The sequence below is a fragment of the Natrix helvetica genome, assembly GCF_964273705.1.
Source record: "Natrix helvetica genome assembly, chromosome: 4".
NCBI classification, from domain to species: domain Eukaryota; kingdom Metazoa; phylum Chordata; class Lepidosauria; order Squamata; family Natricidae; genus Natrix; species Natrix helvetica.
The window spans coordinates 21,193,395-21,215,576 of NC_138550.1; the positions used below are offsets into that span (position 1 = coordinate 21,193,395).

A 22,182-nucleotide genomic window follows, 5' to 3' on the forward strand; every position below is an offset into this window, starting at 1 on the left:
GACTGCACTTATTGCTACACCGTATCCATAAAGAAGAATAACATTTATTTTGAGCATCCCAAAAGGCTGGTGTACTACCTTCACCCAAAACTCTAAAAAAGGGAAAGATCTAAAGGACATTAAAGAAAAGGAAAGTGAGTGAAATTTTCATAATTGAATAATCAGGGCATAACTGTACACTTTAATAAGTTTGATTTGATTATGGTGATATGGAAACATTAGTATATTTAAAGTGTTCAATATTTCTAACTAGCCGATAACCTGGAGTCCGGACCAAATGTAATTTCTAATGCTGGATTTCCCCCCCCCCCCTTACCGAGAAAGCCCCCTTGTGGAGTACTGTGAAGCCGTAACCATGGCAACTCCACTACGCTGTATAGTAGAATCCATTTTACGGCAGTACAGTGGAAGCCATTTAAAGGCACAACAGGCTGCATCTTAATAGAACACATACCCCGAGGTGTGTTATGGGTGCCTTACTCCCACAGTATTTGTTTCCAGAGAGTAAGTCGTCTGTGTACCAAGTTTGGTTGAAATTGTTTGAGGCATTCCAGAGTTATGCTGGAACATACACACACACACAGCCATAGACAGACAGACAGACAGACAGACAGACAGGTAGGTAGGTAGATAAATAGATAGATAGATGTTATCTCAAATATCCTTTCAGGAACTTTAGAAAAACCAATTCCTTAAACAATCTAGAGCAGTATTTCTCAGCTTTGGCTACTGTGAGATGGCTGGACTTCAATCCCAGAATTCCCCAGTCAGCTCTGGAAGTTGAAGTCAACCCATCTTAAAGTGGCCAAGGATGAGAAACACTGCTCTTAAAGTATGAAGAATGAGAAAAAGCAGCTTATTATGGCCTTCAGAATAAGAAGCAGCAGCTTCCCATCGTTCCAGCTTTATTTCTTATGCAACCAGACTCCATTATTAGAGAGTGTTTTAATGTGCTTTGGTGAGATCCTAACCCCAAGATCCTCTTAGTTGGTGAGAGAAAGTTTTCTACTTTATTTTTCAAAGAAATATTAAGGAAGCCTTCAAAAGTAACTTCAAAAGTTTCATCTTTTTAATCAAAGGGGGCAAAATTATTTTTTGAAATCAAAAATATGTTTCCAAAATATTATACGTCATTCTGTACTAGAAACATTTAGTATAAATTATTCCTGCATAAGCACACTTCAGTAATCAATTCAATTAATTTTACAGCCACCAATGCAATAAAACTGTTTTAACATGATGTAAATCAAATATCATAATTGACAAAGTGCTTACTTTTATAATAATCTCATTAAAGTAAAGTATAAAATCTAATCAAAGAAAAAATATTTTTCTGTAATATTCTTTTGTAATATACCTGTACTAAAATTAACCCTAATGAAATATTTTGCTTACAAATACTTTGCTTAAACTACAAAATTTTAACAGAACAGTCAGGATGAATCTGGTCAAATCTTTGCTGGAAAGTCACTAAACATAACAAATACAAATTAATCATTCTTCTTAAAAATTTGTGCAAGAACTTCAAAGTAAAACAAGAAGCAATGGTATATATACAGGTGGCCCTTGAGTTATGCTAGCAGTTGGGATTGGAACTTCTATTGGATGTGTCCATAAAGCATGATGCCATGTGACCACATCACTTAGAGTAGGTAACCCTGAAAGACCTGATTAATGTCATAATTGCAGGGCTATGTGGGTTGTTAAGCAGGAAAAGGTGGAAGCCCAAGCAAGAGCCATGGGCATGGCACTGGCAGGTGCTACAAAGAATGAGAATGGATGGGTGCCATAGGGTGCCACTGGCAGGAGATATGGAGAGCATGTGGGTCAGCAGGAACTGTGAGCAGGAAGGGAGTGCTGTGTGTAGGTATGCTACAGCTAGGACTGGTCATAAGTACACTATAACTTATAGTATAACTGTAAGTTCAACACTGTCATAACTTTGAATGGTCCTGAATGAATGGTCATAACCTGAGGACTACTTATATTCTCCAGACATACAATTATTCTGTGTGGAGTCTATTACAATTAGTTTTTCATTTGTGTGGAGGTCTAATTTTTATAATGTATCATTCGCATTCTGACTTAAACAACCACATTGTGCGTAACAAACCTTCTGTCTCTTAGAAAACATATCGGCAGATCCCACTGTAACCTTTTTACATATCAGAAAAGTTGACAAAGTGGGGCTTTTAAAATTCAGTGGGACCTGCTGATATGTTAGTACCTAGATAGGAGACCCCTAGGAAATCCTAGGATTAAAGACAAGACTGGGAGCTAAAATATCCTGGAAGCTAACAATAGCAAATGACTTCTGTATGGTTGTCAAAAGAACAGGTAAATGCACAAAGCTCCATTTGTGCATGTCCAGATTAGGCTGCATACATGAAACCATCCCCTCCTCCTGCCACCGTTGGTCTACAGATCCTGAAAGGTTAGGGACTGCTGCCATACAGGATCCAAGGAAAAGGTCTTCAAACCACACGAAGACACATAATAGCAAAAAAAAGACAAAAAACATTTTCCTAAAGTTAAGTCACAAGCAACTTTAGATAAATGGAAACCTGAGAACATTTCACTGTCTTCATGGGAAATTTACATAAAGTATACAAGTCAGGAAGCCACAGCACAGATAGAAGATAATGAAGGAGACTGGCTCCCAGTTCACAAAAGAGTGTAGCAAGAATGTATATGTTCTCCTTATTTATGCGCTCTATATGCTGAATATATATTAAGGGAAGCCGGTCAGGAAGGAGATGAACGTGGTTTTAAAACTGCAAGAAGAAACAACTATAATCTGTGCTATGCTGATGACACTTGGTAGCTGAAAAATGGAAAGGATCTGCAAGGATTGCCATGAAAACCTAGAACTAAAACTAAGTATACAGTTCAAACTAATGACAACAGACACAATAACCAGGCTTATGATTGAAAATGAAGATATCAAAGGTGTGGATACTTCTGCCTTTTAGGATCAATAGTAAAAGAACAAGTAGTGAAGAAATATGCACTTGGCTGAGCAGCCACAAAGACTTTGGAAATATTCAGATGCTATGATGTTTCTATACCTATGAAGATCAGAATTGTGCAAACCATGGTATTTTCCTGTGACACTCTGTTGAAAGAAAAGTTGGACTTCAGAGAAGGAGGCTAGGAAAAGTATTGATGCTTCTGTATCGGAGAAGAGTATATTATGGACAGGCAAGAAAACAAACTAATAATTATTGAACAAATCAACCCAGAGTTCTCCCTTGCGGCACAAATCACCAGGCTCAAATTTTCCTACTTTATAGAACATTATGGGAAGACCCAGCTCTCTGGAAAAGGCTCCAATGATGGAAAAGTGGAGGGAGAGTGAGTAGCAAAATAGATGGACTCAATTAAAGCAGTGATGGGTCTAATCCAGTGATGGATTAGAAGACCCGAAAGACCCATTTAAGGACACATTGTCATTAAAGAAGATCCATGTGATCTCTAAGAGTCGAAAAAGACTTCAGCACCTGAGGAAAAGACAAGAAGCAATGAGTGGAAACTAATCAAGGAGAGAAGCAACCTAGAACTAAGGAGAAATTTCCTGACAGAACAATTAATCAGTGAAAATATTTACAGACCCCTCACATCCTGGACATAAATTGTTTCAACTCCTACCCTCCAAACGACACTATAGAGCACTGCACACCAAGACAACTAGATACAAGAACAGTTTTTTTCCCAAATGCCATCACTCTGCTAACTAAATTATTCCGTCAACACTGTCAAACCATTCACTAAGGCTGCATTACTATTACTATTAGTCTTCTCATTGTTCCTATCACCCATCTCCTCCCACTTACAACTGCAGGACTGTAACTTTGTTTATATTGATATTGATTGTTTCCTGATTGCTTATTTGTACCCTATGACTATCATTAAGTGTTGTACTGTTTGATTCTTGACTAATGTATTTTGTCTATTTATGTACAGTGAGAGCATCTGCACCAAAGACAAATTCCTTGTGTGTCCAATCACACTTGGCCAATAAGGAATTCTATTCTACTCCATTTCTATTCCATTCCTATTCCATTCTATTTGGTGTTGGGTTTCCTGCCTGAGCAGGGGGTTGGACTAGAAGATCTCCAAGGCCCCTTCCAACTATTAGTGTGATTTTACCTAGTGCCCTGCTCCATGTGCTACTACTCCAACTCCCAGCATCCGCACCCCCCACTACTGCAACCATGTTGGCCACGGATGATGGGAGCTGTAGTCCTTCCCATCTAGAACCAGCAGGCCAAGAGAGAACTTGAATAAGGGATCTCCAGCCAGAAATCCCCCCCCCAAATCATTCTTCCCGCAAACACTAATAATAATGTAATTTAATAGCTGTTTCTCCACTCACCTGCGCCAGAACCAGGAAGAAGCTGCCGGTCCCCTCCCGCCTGTTCCATCCTCGGCAGGAGCCCACCAAGGCACCTCCTCCGAGCAGGGAGGCAGTTGCGAGCAACGGAGCTGTCCAGCCTTTGCGTTCCCGGAAGCTGCCAAGCATGAGCGCCCCGCGCCTCCCGCAACTGCGGACCAGAGCGGCCCAAACAGCACCCCACGCTGCTGCCATTTTCTCAGAAGTAGGAAGATCGTTGGCATCAATCCATAAACGTTGATTAGTTAGAGCTGCCCACAGTTCACAGCTTCCAGGTTCGCTTTGGATATTCCGTTTTCTTATTCCATCAAGGGCTGTGCTGCCCCAGCAGTATATAGCTAGTGTAGGAATTGAGAACTGTCTCCTTTAAGAAACTACCTCCTGGGAAATGTAGGCAGAGATTGCCTTATGGGAAATGTAGTTCCATGACATGTGATCACATCTGTGTTTCTGATTGGCCACTGGGGCATTCTGCCTTTGTAAACCAGAGCAGTAGTGTTTGTGTCTCCGCTCAGCATGGGAACGAAACCATCATCTGTTTACACCACGTGATGGGATGGATTATGGAAAGTCCAAAGTATCTTAACCCTGAACTGTAAGTTTTGCTATTAAGAATGCCTGATGATAAACTTGATCTGAATGAGATTCCTAAGCGTGGAGTTAACTGTATGCCCGAGCAAGCCTACAACCCTCGAGGCAGAACAGTAAAAAGATGGTGTTGAACTCCCCTCGAGTAAAAAGGACGTTGAAGTTGAATCCCAAACTCTGTTTGCATTTTAACTGAGAACAGCTGCCGGGATTTCCCCCAACCCCCTCTTGGAGCAGAGAGAAACATCCTGTTTCAGTGAGAAAGGCTGATTATCTCTCCTGAGATGAAGGACTTTGTTGTGATTAAGAAAATGTGCTAAAAGGGGGCCAAGAGTTGCATGAGAAAAACAGCCTCTACAACCTGGCTGGCTCGATCTGCTCTGAAAAGCCTGATTTTGTTTGTGGAAGAATGTTTACAAGCTAGACTCTTTGTTTCTCCTCTGATATACTGAAAAAGCAGATCCTGCAGAGTTAGAAAAGCATGTTTCCTCTCTCTCCCTGTTTGAAAGCAAGGTGGACTTTTGTTTTCATTTAATTGAGCTCCAGGGAAGGGGACCCAGGAATTGCATGATAAAGCAACCCCCCCCCCCTTCCCAACCTATCCAGTCTGATCTGCTGTTGTAAAGGCCAAACGCATGTGGCTTGGAAGCAAGCAGCAGTCTATCCAAGAAAGAAAGAAAAAACGTTTCAGTAAATCAAAAATGAATTCCAAGCCTTACTGCTTAAGCCAGGGGTGTCCAAACTTGGGAACTTTAAGACTTGTGGACTTCTGGGGAATTCTGGGAGTTGAAGTCCACAAGTCTTAAAGTTCCCAAGTTTGGACACCCCTGGCTTAAGTAGTTGTAAAAGCCTCATGGAAAGGTCTCCATGGAAACGGAATTTGAATAAGAAAGAGACCAGCTAGCCCAAATAGTTAACTGAGAGTCCTGAGTCCTTTGAACTAAATTGATGGGTTGTCCTGACAACGAGGGGCAATAAAGAGGCCCCAACCATTCCAGCATCAGCTAACTTGGTGTGTGTAGAGCCATCTGGCAGTCAAATGGCCATAAGGCAGATGCCGTCCAGCTGAAGGCCCTGCAAGTTATGATCTTGCTGTTTTGTGACTATTGTTTATGAAATATTGGAAAAAGACTCAACCAAGCTAGCAAGGTCCAAGATGGGTTCTGAGTCCAGGTAAAGACCCTTAGGAATTCCAAAACTGACAAGTTAGCTTACAGCCCTCAAGGAAAAATGGCATTACCAGTTACTCCATACATTAGTCACAAACAGCGCCCTCTGGTGGCTCCTCTACAAACCGCAATCCAGCATTTCAAGCCAACACATGCAACGAACCCTAGTGCCCAAAAGTTGAACTGCGCCTGCATCTACACAGCCTTGCAACACACCCCAGTGGCCAACAAGTGGACTGCACCTGCATCTCCAAAGGCTTGCAATGCACTCTAGTGGCCGACAGGTAGACTGCGCCTGCAACTACAAAGCCTTACAATGCACACTAATGGCTGACAAGTGGACTGTGCCTACATCTACAGAGCCTTGCAACGCACCCTAGTGGCTGACAGATGGCATGCGCCTGCATCTACACCATCTTGCAACGCAACCTAGTGGTCAACAAGTGGACTGCACCTGCATCTACCAAGTCTTGCAACGCACCCTAGTGGCCAAAAAGTGAATTGAACTCAGAAATTTATAATACATTCAAGAAATTTCCTGAGCTAATCCTAGTTATAGAATCTTCTCTACCCATGACAGAAGGGTCAGACATGCCGAATCCCATGCCTGAACCTGACACAGCGCCAGAATTGGTTGTCCAAAATTTAGAATTGGTTGTTCAACTCTCAGATAAGGCAGAGGCACCTAAGAAGACCTACGACTTTAGGCAGCGTAGAAAATCTACTGATGCCAAGAAGCATAACCTGAGGGAGGAATGGGACAAGCCATATCAACGCTATAAAATATCCTGGGAAGAGTTGCTGAATCTCTGCAACATACTCCTAGATAATATCTCCCCAAGCGCATCCACTCAATGATAGATAAAATGGATGAAACTTTCTTACAATGGAAGGGTTGTGAACATTTAGTCACTGCTAGGAGACCCAGAGCTCGTAGAGGACATTAAACGCCTAGAAAAGATGGGTGAATAGCATAGCCATTTCTTCCACAGCACTACAAGCCGTTTCCATGCTGCCTTACAGGCCGAGGACAGACAGTCGAATCTGAAGTGTCCCATCGTTCGCGTGCACCACGGTTGCATGTGGCTTCCTCTCATGCTTTTAATAAAGCATCCTCATCTAGTCCCAAGGATATACCGGGGGAGAAGGTCCCATCTGAGGTATCCCATCATTTGCATGCGCCATCTCAGCGGTCACATGCAACTTCCTCCCACGTCTCCAAAAATGCTTCATCCCTCTACCCTAAGCCAACCCGATATCGAGTGGGCACCAGCATCTCATAGCAAATCTTCCCATTACAGCCAGATGTCACGGGCATTTAGAGCTTTCGCCCTGCAGGGAATGGTCAAAGGCCCAATGGGCTCCCCATTCGCCCACAAGACAGGACTCGGTTTTGGGTCATCTTTGGTACAGTGTGTGTCGATCGGCTGAAGGCCCCAACCCAGGTGAATGTCTTCACGACATCCACTCTCAGTAATGGGAGAACATCCCACTTGAAACCATGCCAAGAACACTTCACAACTTCATCAATCAAACCAGTTTTAGGAGCAATAGTGTTCCAGACCAGCAAAGAAGACAATGACTTGGCCTTGTCGATAGAGGACAAGAATTTCTGAGGCTCATGGACAAGGAATTCCAACAGGATGCTACCAAGAGTTGGGTGGCTCCATTACTCTTTTGCATACCAAGGCAACAGCTTCCAACAATCATGAGCAAGCACTCTCGCCTCTTGGCCACCACCAGAAGGGAACTTTGTTCCCAAGGACATGTATAAACAACAATGGAGACAAGTTCAACTGCTTGCCAACACATTCTGGAAGTGCTGGAAACGGGAATACTTGCCCTCCCTGCAAGATCGCCACAAATTACAGAGCAAAGAGCCCAACCTTGAAGAAGGAGACCTTCTCTTGCTAAAAGACAAGGACGCACCTCGGAACTTGTGGCCAATAGAACTTGTGCGCCAAGTCCTACCCAGTAATGATGGACTAGTTCGCCAGGTGGAAGTTCAAGTTGCAAAGCCACTGGAGTCAGGTCGTGACCAGCAGATTTTCACCAAGAAACTCTGCACCAGACCAATCATCGACCTGGTGCTGTTGCTAAGGAAGACTGAACTAGAAGATTGAACCTGAAGCTTTGCATGCTTTGTGTTTACATCATTGTTTGCACTGTTTGATGCTATGCCTTTGTGTAACTCAGTTAATTAGTTAGTTAAGTTTGCATGTTTGATGTTATGCCTCTGTTTATCTTAGTTAATTAGATAGTCAAGTTTGCATTGCTTTATGCCATGCCTTTGTTTGCCTTTAGTTAAAAGTTAGATGATAGTGGAATTTATAATTCCAGGCAGGGAGTGTGCTGCCACAGCAGTATATAGCTAGTGTAGGAATTAAGAACTATCTCCTTTTAGAAACAACCACCTGGGAAATGTAGGCAGAGATTGCCTCATGGGAAATGTAGTTCTATGACATGTGCTCAGATCTGTGTTTCTGGTTGGCCACTGGGGCATTCTCCCTGCGTGCTGGTCGTTTTAAATGCCTTTGTGAACCAGAGTAGTAGGGTTTGTGTCTCCCCTCAGCATGGGAGCGAAACCATCATCTTTTTACACCACATGATGGTAGATTATGGAAAGTCAGAAGTATCTTAACACTGAACTCAAAGTTTTGCTGTTAAGAATGCCTGATAATAAACTTGATCTGAATGAGATTCCTAAGTTTGGAGTTAATTGCATGCCCCGAGCAAGCCTACAATGCTTGAGGCAGAACAAGGGGTATCCTAGAGGAGTTGTTGTCAGAAAAAATGGAGGCACACAATAAAGGCAGGTTCTTCCTTTCTGGCAAAGCTCTTCATTGCTGGTGAGAATGGTTTACAAAAAACTTGTCTTTTCAATATTGTAACGGTCAGCGAGGGGTTTGCACGGGAAAGAGGTTTGAAGGAGTAGCTTAAACAGACTTTTGCTGGAACCTGATTAAAAATAAGAATGAAAATGCCCAGCTCAAACACTAGCAGCAGGCGATTTTACAGGGAGATTTTCTCCAGCTGGTGGAAAAAAAATGGAACAAGTCTGACCAATAACAGTGGAATAAGTTTACAAAAATGCATGTATTCATTATTGTTATGGTTGGTTGCATAGCCAGATGTATTGACTATCTTTGACATTTCCCCCCTACCTTATCGAGTCCATCCCAAGGACCTGGAGTAAATTAAAGGTATCATCGCATGATGCAATTATTATTTTGGAGCAGAAACACCTATGTCAATGGGATATTACCACGTACATAATAGTATTATTCTATCTAGACTAGAGGGCAGTTGTGTCTGTGGAGGTTATTAAAAGGGACTTGGAAATGAAGTTTGTGAAGAACAAAAGGTTACCTCTAATTTTTCTAGCTCTTTCTAAAAAATAAATAAAAACAAAAGACACGTTCTCTTGCTGCGCGCATGCGCTATTTTAAAAGCTCTTGCAAGTGATTGCAAGGCCGAGCGAGATCCTTAATGAGGCCAAGTAAACAGCTGCTGTTCTTCAACATTAAACTTAGGGTTTTTTCATTGTTAACGGTAATTCTTTTGTGTTAATGCATGGTTCAATATATTGAATAAATCTAGGAAGTAGGTTTTTTCCCACCCAATAGCCAAAACAAACATTTATTGTGCATTAGCTATACATTTTGTGCATGGCGATAGCAAATGGCATTGTCTTCACTGATGTGAATGCCAATTTTGAAGTACTGTGAAAATTAAAAATCATACTGAGGGTTTCCGTCTGTTGTATGGAATTGTTTGGTCCCACTCCTTGAGTCGCAGAAAGTTTGATCTTTGATTTCCTTCCTAGATGATAAGCTGCAACACCTAACAATATTATTTACTGAATAGCATTGGAATTAAAAAGGAATAATTGCAGTTAAGCTTGTCTTACTCGTGGACTGGGATGAGTTAATAGAATAGAATAGAATAGAATTCTTTATTGGCTAAGTGTGATTGGACACAAAGGGAATTTGTCCTTGGTACATATCCTCTCAGTGTACATAAAAAGACAAGATACATTCGTCAAGAATCATAAGGTACAACACTTAATGAGTGTCATAAGGTCTAAATAAACAATCAGGAAAGTAATATGATGGGGGCCTGGCAGAGAAAAAGTTGGTGTCAGGCAAATGTGTGCCATTGTTAACTGCAAGTGGAGACATGGCCTCTCTTAAATTGTTGATCTCCAGGGTGTCAGGTTTGAATAACCGGTCAAAATAGCATCTTGCCCAGTTAACTATTTTAGGGGGATAATTTCAATTTTTAGGGATTCACGCAGTCTCCCAAATAAATCATAAATTAACCACATGAGTAGCATTTAAATCACACATTTAGGCTAAAAGGTGGTTAGCTAGCTTGTAGACTTTAACTTCAGTTAGGCTGGGAGTCCCCTCTCTAAATCAGTTTACTCCTCCCTTTCTCCTGAGAAAGGAAAGCACTGAGAAGAGAAGGAGCTCAAAAAGTACCTGCCTTTTTGCCAAGAAATTTTAACTTCATTTTTCCACAGGGGAAATTTCCCATTAATCCTTGCTATCAGCTCAGTGGGCCAATCTTATCATTTGATAGAGTAAGAACAGCAATAGATCCTGCTGAATGAGACTGGTAGCTGCTCCAAAGGTCCTCTAAGGTGGCAACTTGAAGATGTGCAGCAGTGGTGGGTTACAGACGGTACGCCCCGGTACAGGTGTACCGGTGCCTGCCGGGAGCACCGGGTAACGTTCTGGTACGGTGCTCTGGTGCACCTGGCCGCCCGCCGCCCTTACCTGTATTTGAGTGTTTCCGCGCATGGAACGTATGGCATCTGTGCGATGCTCCACCGAGCAGCTGGAGCATCGCGGAGGCGTTGCGGAGCATCACAGGAAGTAAGGAGGCATGCGTGTGCTGCACGTGTGTGCAAGCGTGCTGCACACATTCATGTGGTGGACACCGGGCCCCATTGCACTGTACCGGTTGCAACAGGATCCGGAACCCACCACTGATGTGAAGATTTCAAGTCCCAAAATTCCCCAACCAGCATGGCTGGCTGGGGGCTTCTGGGAGTTGGGAGTCCACACATGGACTTCAAGTTGCCAAGGTTTAGAAACACTGCTCTAAATAATCCTGCTTGTCTGATCTATTGAGGACAGAATTATATGTACCCTAAAATAGCCTAGATCTTCTAAACAAATCTGCTGCCTCAGTTCTAGTGAGAATTTCTTCCCCAGTATTAAGAAAAGATTCACCTGCCAATCTAGTTTGGAAGAGGTCCCTTCTTATACTTTGTCTCCCTCTCAAGCAAACTAAATAAATTTTCCAGCATGTTTGCCAAGGTAATTATATATCACGATCCCATTCGCCGCCTTTCTGAGCGAGCTCCGCCGGCGAAGCGCTCCGCAATCCTTTTCTGTGCGTCTGGCATTTCAGGAAGGCGGGGAATGGGATCACGATCCCATTCGCCGCCTCTCTGAGCGCGCTCCGCCGGCGAAGCGCTCCGCAATCCTTTTCTGTGCGTCTGGCATTTAGGTAGATAGCCGGATGTCCTAAACGCCAGACGCACAGAAAAGCAGCTGCTGTTGGGGATCGTGGAACGCGAGCCGGTGAAGCGCGCTCAGGAAGGCGGGGAATGGGATCACGATCCCATTCGCCGCCTTTCTGAGCGAGCTCCGCCGGCGAAGCGCTCCACAATCCTTTTCTGTGCGTCTGGCATTTCAGGAAGGCGGGGAATGGGATCACGATCCCATTCGCCGCCTCTCTGAGCGCGCTCCGCCGGCGAAGCGCTCCGCAATCCTTTTCTGTGCGTCTGGCATTTAGGTAGATAGCCGGATGTCCTAAACGCCAGATGCACAGAAAAGCAGCTGCTGTTGGGGATCGCGGAATGCGAGCCGGTGAAGCACGCTCAGGAAGGCGGGGAATGGGATCACGATCCCATTCGCCGCCTTTCTGAGCGCGCTCAGCCGGCGAAGCGCTCCGCAATCCTTTTCTGTGCGTCTGGCATTTCAGGAAGGCGGGGAATGGGATCACGATCCCATTCGCCGCCTTTCTGAGCCCGCTCCGCCGGCGAAGCGCTCCGCAATCCTTTTCTGTGCGTCTGGCATTTCAGGAAGGCGGGGAAGGGATCACGATCCCATTCGCCGCCTTTCTGAGCGCGCTCCGCCGGCGAAGCGCTCCGCAATCCTTTTCTGTGCGTCTGGCAGTTAGGTTGGCGTCGTTGTGGCTACATCTGGCCGGCCGGACGAAAGAGCGAGCGAGGCAGGCGGGAAAGCAACGAAAGGGGCTGCGCTTTCACCCCACTCAAGCCTTGCCCGAGGGAGCTGGGGATCGGGCTTTGGGTTGGTGGGATACCTTGAAGGAGTGGGGGGGGAGGGACTGGCGCCGGTGGAGGAAGCAATGCTACGCGGATCAGTGCACTCCGCGGTCCCCTTAATGTTCACTCAGGAAGGCGGGGAATGGGACCACCTGATGACGTCACCAGCCTCCCCAGCCATAACCCTCACCGCACGTCACTGATATATGCATAATATGATTTGTTTGGTTTTGGTTGAAGAAGTGGAAATTTAGAATTAAGATTTATAAAACATAGTTAACGACTGAGCATATTGTGCAAACCTATTGACTTAACCATAGTTAGCCTAATGACCCTTACCATAAGTAAAGCTAGCTATTATACATTAACATGAATAACATTGATGGATTGGAAAAGTTATCACTGTTCTATGTCTTAATTGGTTAATTTTGTATTTATGAACCTATGAAGGGGCCCATTGGTCAGGCTTGTGGCCCATCTAATCTAGTCGTGGTATTTCATCAGATACTTTCTGCAGGTTTACAAATATAGAATGGGGGTGGGTGATAATTCTATTTAATTGTGCTCTCTAGCAACTGGTACTTAAATTCCCCAGTACTTGGATTCCTCCAGCAAGATTGAAGTTAGCCCTATGCAGTAGTCTAGACAAGAGAGACAATCAGGATATTGTAAGGTTACACTGACAGAATCTTGCAAGGCTTAAATTATTTCTTCCCTCTTCTCCTTTTACTCTCCAGAAAATTAAGAAAGATCCCTTCTGAAATGTTTTCCATACCTTCCCTCCTTGTGTGGGCTGAGATATCTTTAACATTCCTGTTGACCAGTCTGAGGCTTTCACCCCAGTGTCCCAATTATTACATCTCTCCATTTGGGGGTGACCAATTCTTGGTTAGTTCTGCTTTTGGACAGAATCTTGGTGTGGCACAAAGCAGTTACAGTAATCGGACTAATCTTCAGACTTTCTGTCTTCTTGGTGAAACCCTTGGGTTGTTCGTGAATCTCAGTAGTGTCTCTTGCATACCAGTTTGTACAAAATAATTTGATGTTTTAGATCAGTGATGGCTAACCTTTTTGTAAAGGTGTGCCAAAATTGTGTGCATGTGTGCTATTGCACACATGCGTGCCCAGACCCACAATGGAATCTGCCCCCAACTGTGCATGTGTACCCTGCGCATGCATGCATGCTCCACACATACCCACGCATGCATGCATACACCCATGCATGTGTGCATGTGCCCCCCCTCCGCTTGGGGGGTGGGGAACTTTTACCCTCCCCAGGCTTTAGAGGCTTTCCAGAAGCCTGGGGAGGGCAAAAACGGCCTCCCCTGGCCTTCCGGAAGGAGGAAACGGATCATTTTTGAACTTCTGGTTGGCCTGTTGGGCCCGTTTTTCGCCCTCCCCATGCAGGCATTTTGGATGAAAAGTGGTCCCAACACACCAACCGGAAGTTTGGAAACGATCCATTGCCGCCTTCCGGCGGGCCTCCAACAGGAGCTGTTTTCATCCTCCCCAGGCTTCAGGAAAGCCTCTGGAGACTTGGGAGCGTGAAAACAGTCCCAACGGGCCAACCAGAAGTTTGGGAATGAATTTCCGGTTGGCCTGTTGGGCCTGTTTTTCACCCTCTCCAAGCTCCGGAGGCTTTTTTGAAGCCTGGAGAGGGCAAAAATGGACTCCCCCAGCTCTCCGGAAGGCCAAAAATCAGCTGGCCTGCACGCGCATGTGTGCTGGAGCTGAGATGTAACGTGCCGGCAAATATGGCTCCATCACGGTTTTAGATTCTTATGTATTTGAATATCATTATCGTTGTGGCTCATTATGGTCACCGCTAAGTTGCTGATCGTCTGCATAGTAGGCTACCTTGCCTCTGAAGATACCAGCCGCAATTGCCAGTGAACTGTCAGGAAATCTGTTGTCTAGACCACAATAATTAAATCCTGAAATAGAACACTGTCCAATGTCCAATCATCTTTTTTTTAAAAAATGCTGCCCATCATCATATTAAAGGGCAGCAAATTTCATAGTTGCCTTGAATGAAGATGATCTTCCTTTTTACCCGTCTTCACTCTCTTCGTACCGTGTTTAGTTTTAATTGACAAGCTATAGATTGAACTTTGTTGAGGGAAAGAAAAATACAATTTATAGTTGCGCTTCCAAACCAGCGGCTACATTATTTATTTTTCAGGAGTGATGACCATGGCTGCACGTAGTATTCAATGTCTATAGGCAATCCTTGTTATGATCCTTTGTTCCGTGACCATTCAGAGTTAAGATGGAACTGAATGAAGAGACTTTGACTGGCCATTGCAGCATCCCCTTGGTCATGTGATAACAATCAGGACATTTGAAGTCACAGCAAGCTGTGGTTATATGATTGTGATGTCTGATGTTCCCTGATGGCTTCCCACAAGGGAAGCCAATGGGGAAGCCAGTAGGAAATCAGAAGTTACTCCCACTCCAGTGCTTTTTTACCCACCTTAGGCAACATGTCTTTGCAGTCTATATCTTGCCAGTAGCATCTCCCTGTGCCATTTGCACATTTGCCCTTGCCCTGCACCTGCCCATGGCATCCACCCATCCCCCTTTGCTATCCACATACTCTTCCACACTCTGTAGTGCTTTTCAGTGGTACCACCCCTCTCCCGCAGCACCTGCATACCCACCCATGCTCTGGAATACCTGCGCATGGCACCTTCTGCCCCTTCCACAGTAGCTCCATGTGCTCTGGAATGCCTGCCTGTGGCATTCCCCACCTGCTCATAACTCTCACCTGCAGCTTTGACCTGCCAACCTGCTTGCCTGGGAATCTCACCTCTTCCCCCTTAACAACCTGCATGATCCTAAAGTTAGGATGGCAATTGGGGCCATGGGATACAGTTGCTAAGCTGTTTTTTCACCATGATTTCAACTTTTCTTTCCTGATTACTTACTCATTGATAGTTCAGACCTGGGTATATGCAGAGTTTGGATTTCTTTCTTTCTTTCTTTCTTTCTTTCTTTCTTTCTTTCTTTCTTTCTTTCTTTCTTTCTTTCTTTCTTTCTTTCTTTCTTTCTTTCTTTTCTTCCTTCCTTCTTCCCCTTTTCTCCAGCTGCTCAGTTTTCATTATGTCTGCATACTAGGACTTGCTTTCCTAATGGTAAGTGACATGATAGTGAGACAATGCTTTCCATAGCCTAAATGACATCTCCATAACATTATCATTACATCAAAATTTTCATTCACATATTTTAAGTTTCAGAGTTCATTGCCTCAGTGGTATTTATATTGTAGCAGCACTCACACTGGGAAACATCCAACTTGGCAGGGATGAAGGATGAAGGACTGAGCTATCTAGAGTCATTGCACAACCATAAAGGGGCCAGAAAAGTCCCTCCCTGAATTCCTTGGAGCTTATCTAATTGTTCCCAAGGGAGAGCTGCCAGAGGGGAGATTCCTGTATTATAGGCAGAATATAATAAAGTACCGTATTTATCGGCGTATAACACGCACAGGTGTATAACACGCACCTTCATTTTAAGAGGGAAATTTCAGGAAAAAAATTTAAATTTCAAATAAAGAACTTTGAAGCAAAATAAGGGTAGCTCAGAACTTTTTTTTATTAATATTATTACCACTTATAAGGTAAATAATGTAAAAGGACAGTAAAAGCAACTGTTTTAACAAAGAAACTTGGATATTCTGTTTTTACAAAAGTTTACTCAGAAATCGCTATCTGGGAAACCAAGAAACTCTTCATCTTCACTGCTATCTTCAAAATCGCAATGAACACTGCTGCTTTCACTGCTACTATCTTCCACCCTCCCTTCCTCCTTCCCTTCCTTCCTGCCTCCCTTCCAGTTCCCTCCTTCCTCTTTCCTCCTGCCTGCCTGCCTTCTTTCCCTCCTGCTTATCTATGCTTCCTTCCTTCCTTGCACCTTCCTCCCTTCTGCCTGCCTGCCTTCTTTCCTCTTTCCCTATCCTCCTATCCTTCCTTTCTCCCTCCCTCCTTCCCTGCCTCCCTTCCAGTTCCATCCTTCCCTCCTTCCTTCTGCCTCCTTCCTGCCTGCTTGCCTTCTTTCCTCTTTCCCTCCAGCGTGTCTGCTTTTCTTTCCTTCCTTCCACCTCCCTTCTGCCCTCCTGCTTTCTTTCCTCTTTCCCTCTTGCTTGTCTATCCTTACTCCCTCCTCCCCTCCTTCCCTTCCTTCCTGCCTCCCTTCCAGTTCCATCCTTCCCTTCCTTCTGCCTTCCTGCCTTCTTTCTTCTCTCTCCTGCTTGTCTGCTTTTCCTGTGTGTGTGCGCGCGCGAAAAAGAGGTGGTGGGAGAGAAATTTGAAAGGTCTTCTGCTTTTGGAACTCGGAAATACCCCCCCTCCCCTTTTCCTCCAGCGAGCACAGAGCTTGACGGAGGTGAAGTGTGAGCGCGCGCGCGAAAAGGAGGTGATGGGAGAGAAATTTGAAAGGTCTTCTGCTTTTGGAACTCGGAAATACCCCCCCCTCCCCTTTTCCTCCAGCGAGCACGGAGCTTGACGGAGGCGAAGTGTGAGCGCGCGCGCGAAAAGGTGATGGGAGAGAAATTTGAAAGGTCTTCTGCTTTCGGAACTCAGAAATACCCCCCCTCCCCTTTTCCTCCAGCGAGCACGGAGCTTGACGGAGGCGAAGTGTGAGCGCGCGCACGAAAAAGAGGTGGTGGGAGAGAAATTTGAAAGGTCTTCTGCTTTCGGAACTCAGAAATACCCCCCCTCCCCTTTTCCTCCAGCGAACACGGAGCTTGAAGGAGGCGAAGTGTGAGCGCGCGCGCGAAAAAGAGGTGGTGGGAGAGAAATTTGAAAGGTCTTCTGCTTGCCGTGGGCGGGCCGCATTTACATAGAGCAGGGAGGGCTGTTAAAGGGCCATATTAAACCGCCCCCCGGGCCGCAAATGGCCCGCGGACCGGACTTTGGACATGCCTGGTGTATACGGTACTTGTTAATACTGTAAAAACATGGCTTCTTAACATTATATCGGCGTATAACACGCATACATCATTTGCCCCCTATTTTTCGGGGGGAAAAGTGCGTGTTATACGCCGATAAATACGGTAACTAGCTCAAACTCCACACGTGTGGGTCTGGTTACTTGGGCCTGACCACTCACTAACCACAGGTTGAAAAAGGATCACCCTTCAGTTCTGATACTTTCCCATTAGCATTTTTCCTCACTTGTTACAATTACTGAATTACTTTTAAACAGTTTGAGAGCAATATAGCTATTAAAATACAAATATTGGAAAGGTTGCACATTTCTACATACGTCGTATTTGCCAGTGAATCACCTCTGCAAATTATGCTATTATAAATCGCTACTGAAGACGAAGAACCAATCTTTTTTTTTTCTTCTATGCCCTGTTTATTAAATTTGTAATGGCTACTTAAGCTGTCTATTGATTTAATAAGGCTTCAGTAGCTGTCAATAATAAATTCATTAGTCTTATTAATAAATACTATAGAGGGCAGTCACAAATAAATACTGTATCCTTAGTATTCGTATTTATTTTCTTAAACAATCTGTTTCACCTCATTGCTTGCCTCTAAAAGATAGTAAGATAGAATTTGTCTAGTTCTTATAGTGGTTGAATGTGCATAGTACTTAAGGCTGTAATGTGGTTTGTTTTGATTTGGCTTAGTATCATGTAAACCCAGCCATTGTGGCCTGTAAATCATATATTATGGCTTGATGTGATCTGTGAATCTAGCCACTGAGTAACTGAAGAGTAACCTCTTCTCTTTTAAATAATGGAAAGTTCAACTAAGGTTTTTTTTTCCCCTGGCTAAAAATACTTTGTTGTTGAGGGTTTATGAGGATTAAATGAAAAATGATGTTTTCAAATAATCACTGAACGACCCTCCAAACTTTGGCGTCATGATTAAGCAGAACGCAGAACACAAGAAGGAAATGTTGCGTATTATGGATGATTTGTGAGCTGGACCTCACAAGCCACCCAAGAAGCAGTTATAAAATTGGACCTCATTGTCTTACCTCTCTACCATACATTCCAGCCTTGGTACATTGTGACATCCCTCTTTCTCAAGACTGAAAGAATACTCATGAAGGCAAATATATGTGTCCCAGGATAATGTTGCAAGGGCCAATCTGGGTTGGCCACCGGAATGAGATATTTTGTTTTCTGAGCTTTTGGACTTGTGCTGGAGCCCATCCTCAGGGAACTTCTCTCTAGGGAGAATTAGAGAGGCTAGAGAGAAGATGGGCTCCAGTACGAGGCCGAAAGCTTAGAAAACCCCTAGTCCCAGACCCAGAATATAATATATATTATTATAAAGCAGAGGTGTCAAACTTGATTTCATTGAGGGCCACATCAGGGTTGTGTTTGACCTTGGGGTGGTGGTGGAGTGGGCGTGGCTGGCTTGATGTCACTCATGTTGGGGCACCTGTGGTGGCCCAAGTGCTCTGTCAGAGAAAATGGGTCGCTGAGCTCCATTTTTGACTGAAATGGCCTCCTGCAACCCTCTGCAAGCAAAAATGGAGCTCGGGCTCCATTTTGGCTGGCAGAGGCACTGCAGACCAGTACTTCACTGTTTTCAGGGTGGCCCCGAGAGCCACAACTAAGCACCTTGTGGACCATATCCGGCCCCTGGGCCTTGAGTTTGACACCCCTGTTATAGAGTATTCCTGAAATAATACTCTATTTATTCAGTTGAAAGGACTCTTATGAGTGGAGTTCTTTCATGAAAGCTTTAGAAGCTTGTCTATTGCTGGAAGAAGTAGGTAACAACTGATAGTGATTATGTGGAGAACAGAAGAGAGGTAACTAAAGACCCCATAGTAACAATTATTTTCCTGTTTCCTGTATTAAAATATTCCATAATCAGTAATGGAGCTGGATACATTATTTTTCATTCATTCCTCACGTGTCTTATTTATATTCACATTTTAGAATTTGATTTTTTAAGAGCGCAGGAAATTCTTACGTTTGACTACAATATCTAGCCCAATATATCTACTAGTAGTAAGAAAAGAAATGATAAAGCATACCTCTATAAATGTAGCTTGCACAATCTGCCAGCTCTGTCAGTCCATTCCCAGGATGAAGAACAGCCCTTCATTCCAGATTGTCAATACACATCCCCACCAAGGAAGAATGTGCTTTATACATCATGTACTGAGCCAGCATTTTCTGGCTATAGAAAGAAATAATTGGTTGGTCAGAAGTTGTTGGACCAAGAATTAACAAAAAAATGGGGACTAAGGTTTGTTGCTTCAGCATCTGAGTAAGTTTGAAATTCCCAAGCAATTAACAAATGCATTAATCAATCTAGTGAGGAATGGTGCATTAGGTTTTTAATGTCAAATTGCTGGGGAAATTCAGGCAGTTCAAATGAGCATAAAGATTTATTGCAAGCTTAAGCTCACTACAAGAATCTGACCAACTAATGGTCAAGGGAAATGAGTGGGAGATAAGAAACGCATTCAAGCTGGGCTGGACTTAGGTCTCTTCTGGGTGCCCAGTAACTTGTGGCTTATACACATTTGACCCTTCCCTTGGGCTCAGCCTTCATCATTTCTTACCTCAATATTTTGTGTGTGTGTGTGTGTGTGTGTGTGTGTGTGTGTGTGTGTGTGTGTATTGTGCTAAAACCTCACTGACTCACTATCTCTCTGTATAAATTATAGAACTGAGGAGTATGAGCATCAGTTCATCTTTCTGGTTGGGCATGACTATATTTATTTGTAATGTTTTGTGTCTGTGTGATTTGCAAGAATATCTTAAAGCCTTTTTACTTAAATTCATTTGAGATCTTGACAGAAAGCATTCATTTGTAGCAAACCAGCACCATCTTGTGGTCTGCCTAAAATTTTATGTTTTCTGCTAGATTTATCTTTTAAGCAAGTTCTAATTGATCTGCTCAGCTCTTTAATTTAACTTTTGCAACAATGGATGATTGTATCTTAAAAAGGATTGTTATATTTTTCTTTTTATTTGTTCAATAAAATCTTGTTAAAAATTAATTTCATTTTGTTTATCTCCCGTGAGATTGATCTAGCCCCAAATGAAGGACTAAATCCAACATCCGCATGCCTCTATGCCACATAGCCAAAGAGTGGCACTACAGAAATTATTTCATTTTTTGCGTTTACCTTTTAATCAGAAGTAAGGTAGCAGAGGTTATGAGAACCTATTTCCCTCACACCACAAAGTCAGGATGTGAGTTATCCCCTGCAAGATAGGTTGTGACATCCACGACCTCAAAGTAGGAGATGAAGATCCAGAGAACTTCTGGGAGAATATGTTTTTGATTGTCCTTTACTTGACAGCCCATATAAGGTAATTTATATGTCAGAATTCTATAAATACACAAGATCAGTGCAGCAGAGCTTCATGAGACTAGTACCTTCTCCCCAACCTTCATTACAGCTCATCTGCTTTACTTATTATAGCAGGTATGCTCAGAACAAAATGGCTTTATAGGGATTTAGTTCAGCTGGAAGATCGGAGATTGCATTTGCAGTCTATCTTATTGGCAATCCATCATGGCCAATTTACAGGTTTGACAGATTTGTAAAAATGAGAAACGAGTAATCAATATTGAGAGATTTGCCCATCTTTAAATAGAAATTTTTTAGAAATGTAATTGAATGTGTTCTACATATGTTTTAGTGCCTTCACAATATAAGGACTATAATTATCACTAGTTAAGGCATGATGTGTGCTACCAATTAAGGTTTATGACTGATCATAGAAGAGAAATGTGTAGGAGCAACTTCAGGCATTTTTGGCATGTTTAACAAATGCTTTCTTCCATCTTATCTTTCTTAGCATATACAGTACAGATATAAATTACATGAAATCACATTGGTACTTAGAGCAAGGTACTGAGGTCAGGCTGATTGATAATGGGCTTTCTACCCCTGTACTTAAGATATGATACTTGTAATCATATAATCACTTCATTTCAAAAGACCAAAATAATTTTACATTTTTCCCTGAGAATGGGGGAAATGTTCCATAGGTTACGCCAATTTCTAGATATAATAAAATGCTATGATTCATGGTATAGTGAGGCAGAAAATGCAGCTATAAATCAAGGATAAAGCTAACAATGACGACTTTGACTTGTTATATTTTGATAATGAACCAAATGCATGTCTTTTAAATGTAAAATAGGAGTTCTATGTACATATAGAAAATTATACAGAAGTGCCTTGGATTTAGATAAGCAAATCACTTCTTTATTCATTAAGGAGCCATGTCTTTTCCCACACTTCCATGCAGAAAGGATGCTGCTCTTTTAAGTCATTTTAATAAGTCATCTTTCTAAAGTAGCTGCATTTTTCAAGCACTTGCTTTCATAAATAGTGGAAGGTACTGCTTTAGCATAAGGTCAGACTTATTCCAAACCATCATGATACAGACCTATCTCTATAATATATATATTTACTTTCAAAAATAAATAGTATAATTATAAAATCTTAATACATACATACATACACAGATATACCAAAAATGATGTTTTCTATTGTACAAAGTTAGCACCCACTCCTCTCCTAGAAGAATGAAATATTTTGAGAAATTTTAAAAAGGCAGAACATTATATTTCCCTAAAGGAGAAACATGCTCTTGGAGAGCAGCCCCCACCTTTCTTTATAGCCCCAGTAGGACTGGGTCAGCCTATCTACATTGCAAGACAAAAGATTTTCAGCTCCAGGGTGATGGGATTAAGACATGGCCTTTCAGGACACAATGGGACCATTTAGCAGAA

General features: G+C 43.1%; 2 protein-coding genes across 5 annotated transcripts in view; one reads left to right on the forward strand and one right to left on the reverse strand.

The window, feature by feature from the left end:
* The window catches only part of MICU2 (mitochondrial calcium uptake 2), a 74,451-nt gene extending 69,725 nt beyond the window's left edge, over positions 1-4,726 (reverse strand). For all 3 annotated transcript variants that reach the window (XM_081951763.1, XM_081951762.1, XM_081951761.1), the window contains exon 1: positions 4,376-4,726. In XM_081951763.1, coding sequence (XP_081807889.1) covers positions 4,376-4,588 — 213 coding nt within the window. In that variant the 5' untranslated portion in view covers positions 4,589-4,726. The remainder of the gene's footprint in view (positions 1-4,375) is intronic.
* Positions 4,727-4,878: 152 nt separating this feature from the next.
* The window catches only part of FGF9 (fibroblast growth factor 9), an 85,959-nt gene continuing 68,655 nt past the window's right edge, over positions 4,879-22,182 (forward strand). Inside the window, exon 1 of one of the 2 annotated variants that reach the window (XM_081951765.1) lies at positions 4,879-4,988. The gene's annotated coding sequence lies outside the window, so the exon portion shown is untranslated. Of the gene's footprint in view, positions 4,989-5,793; positions 9,000-22,182 lie in introns of those variants that run through there. The other variant, XM_081951766.1, reaches the window with a different exon arrangement.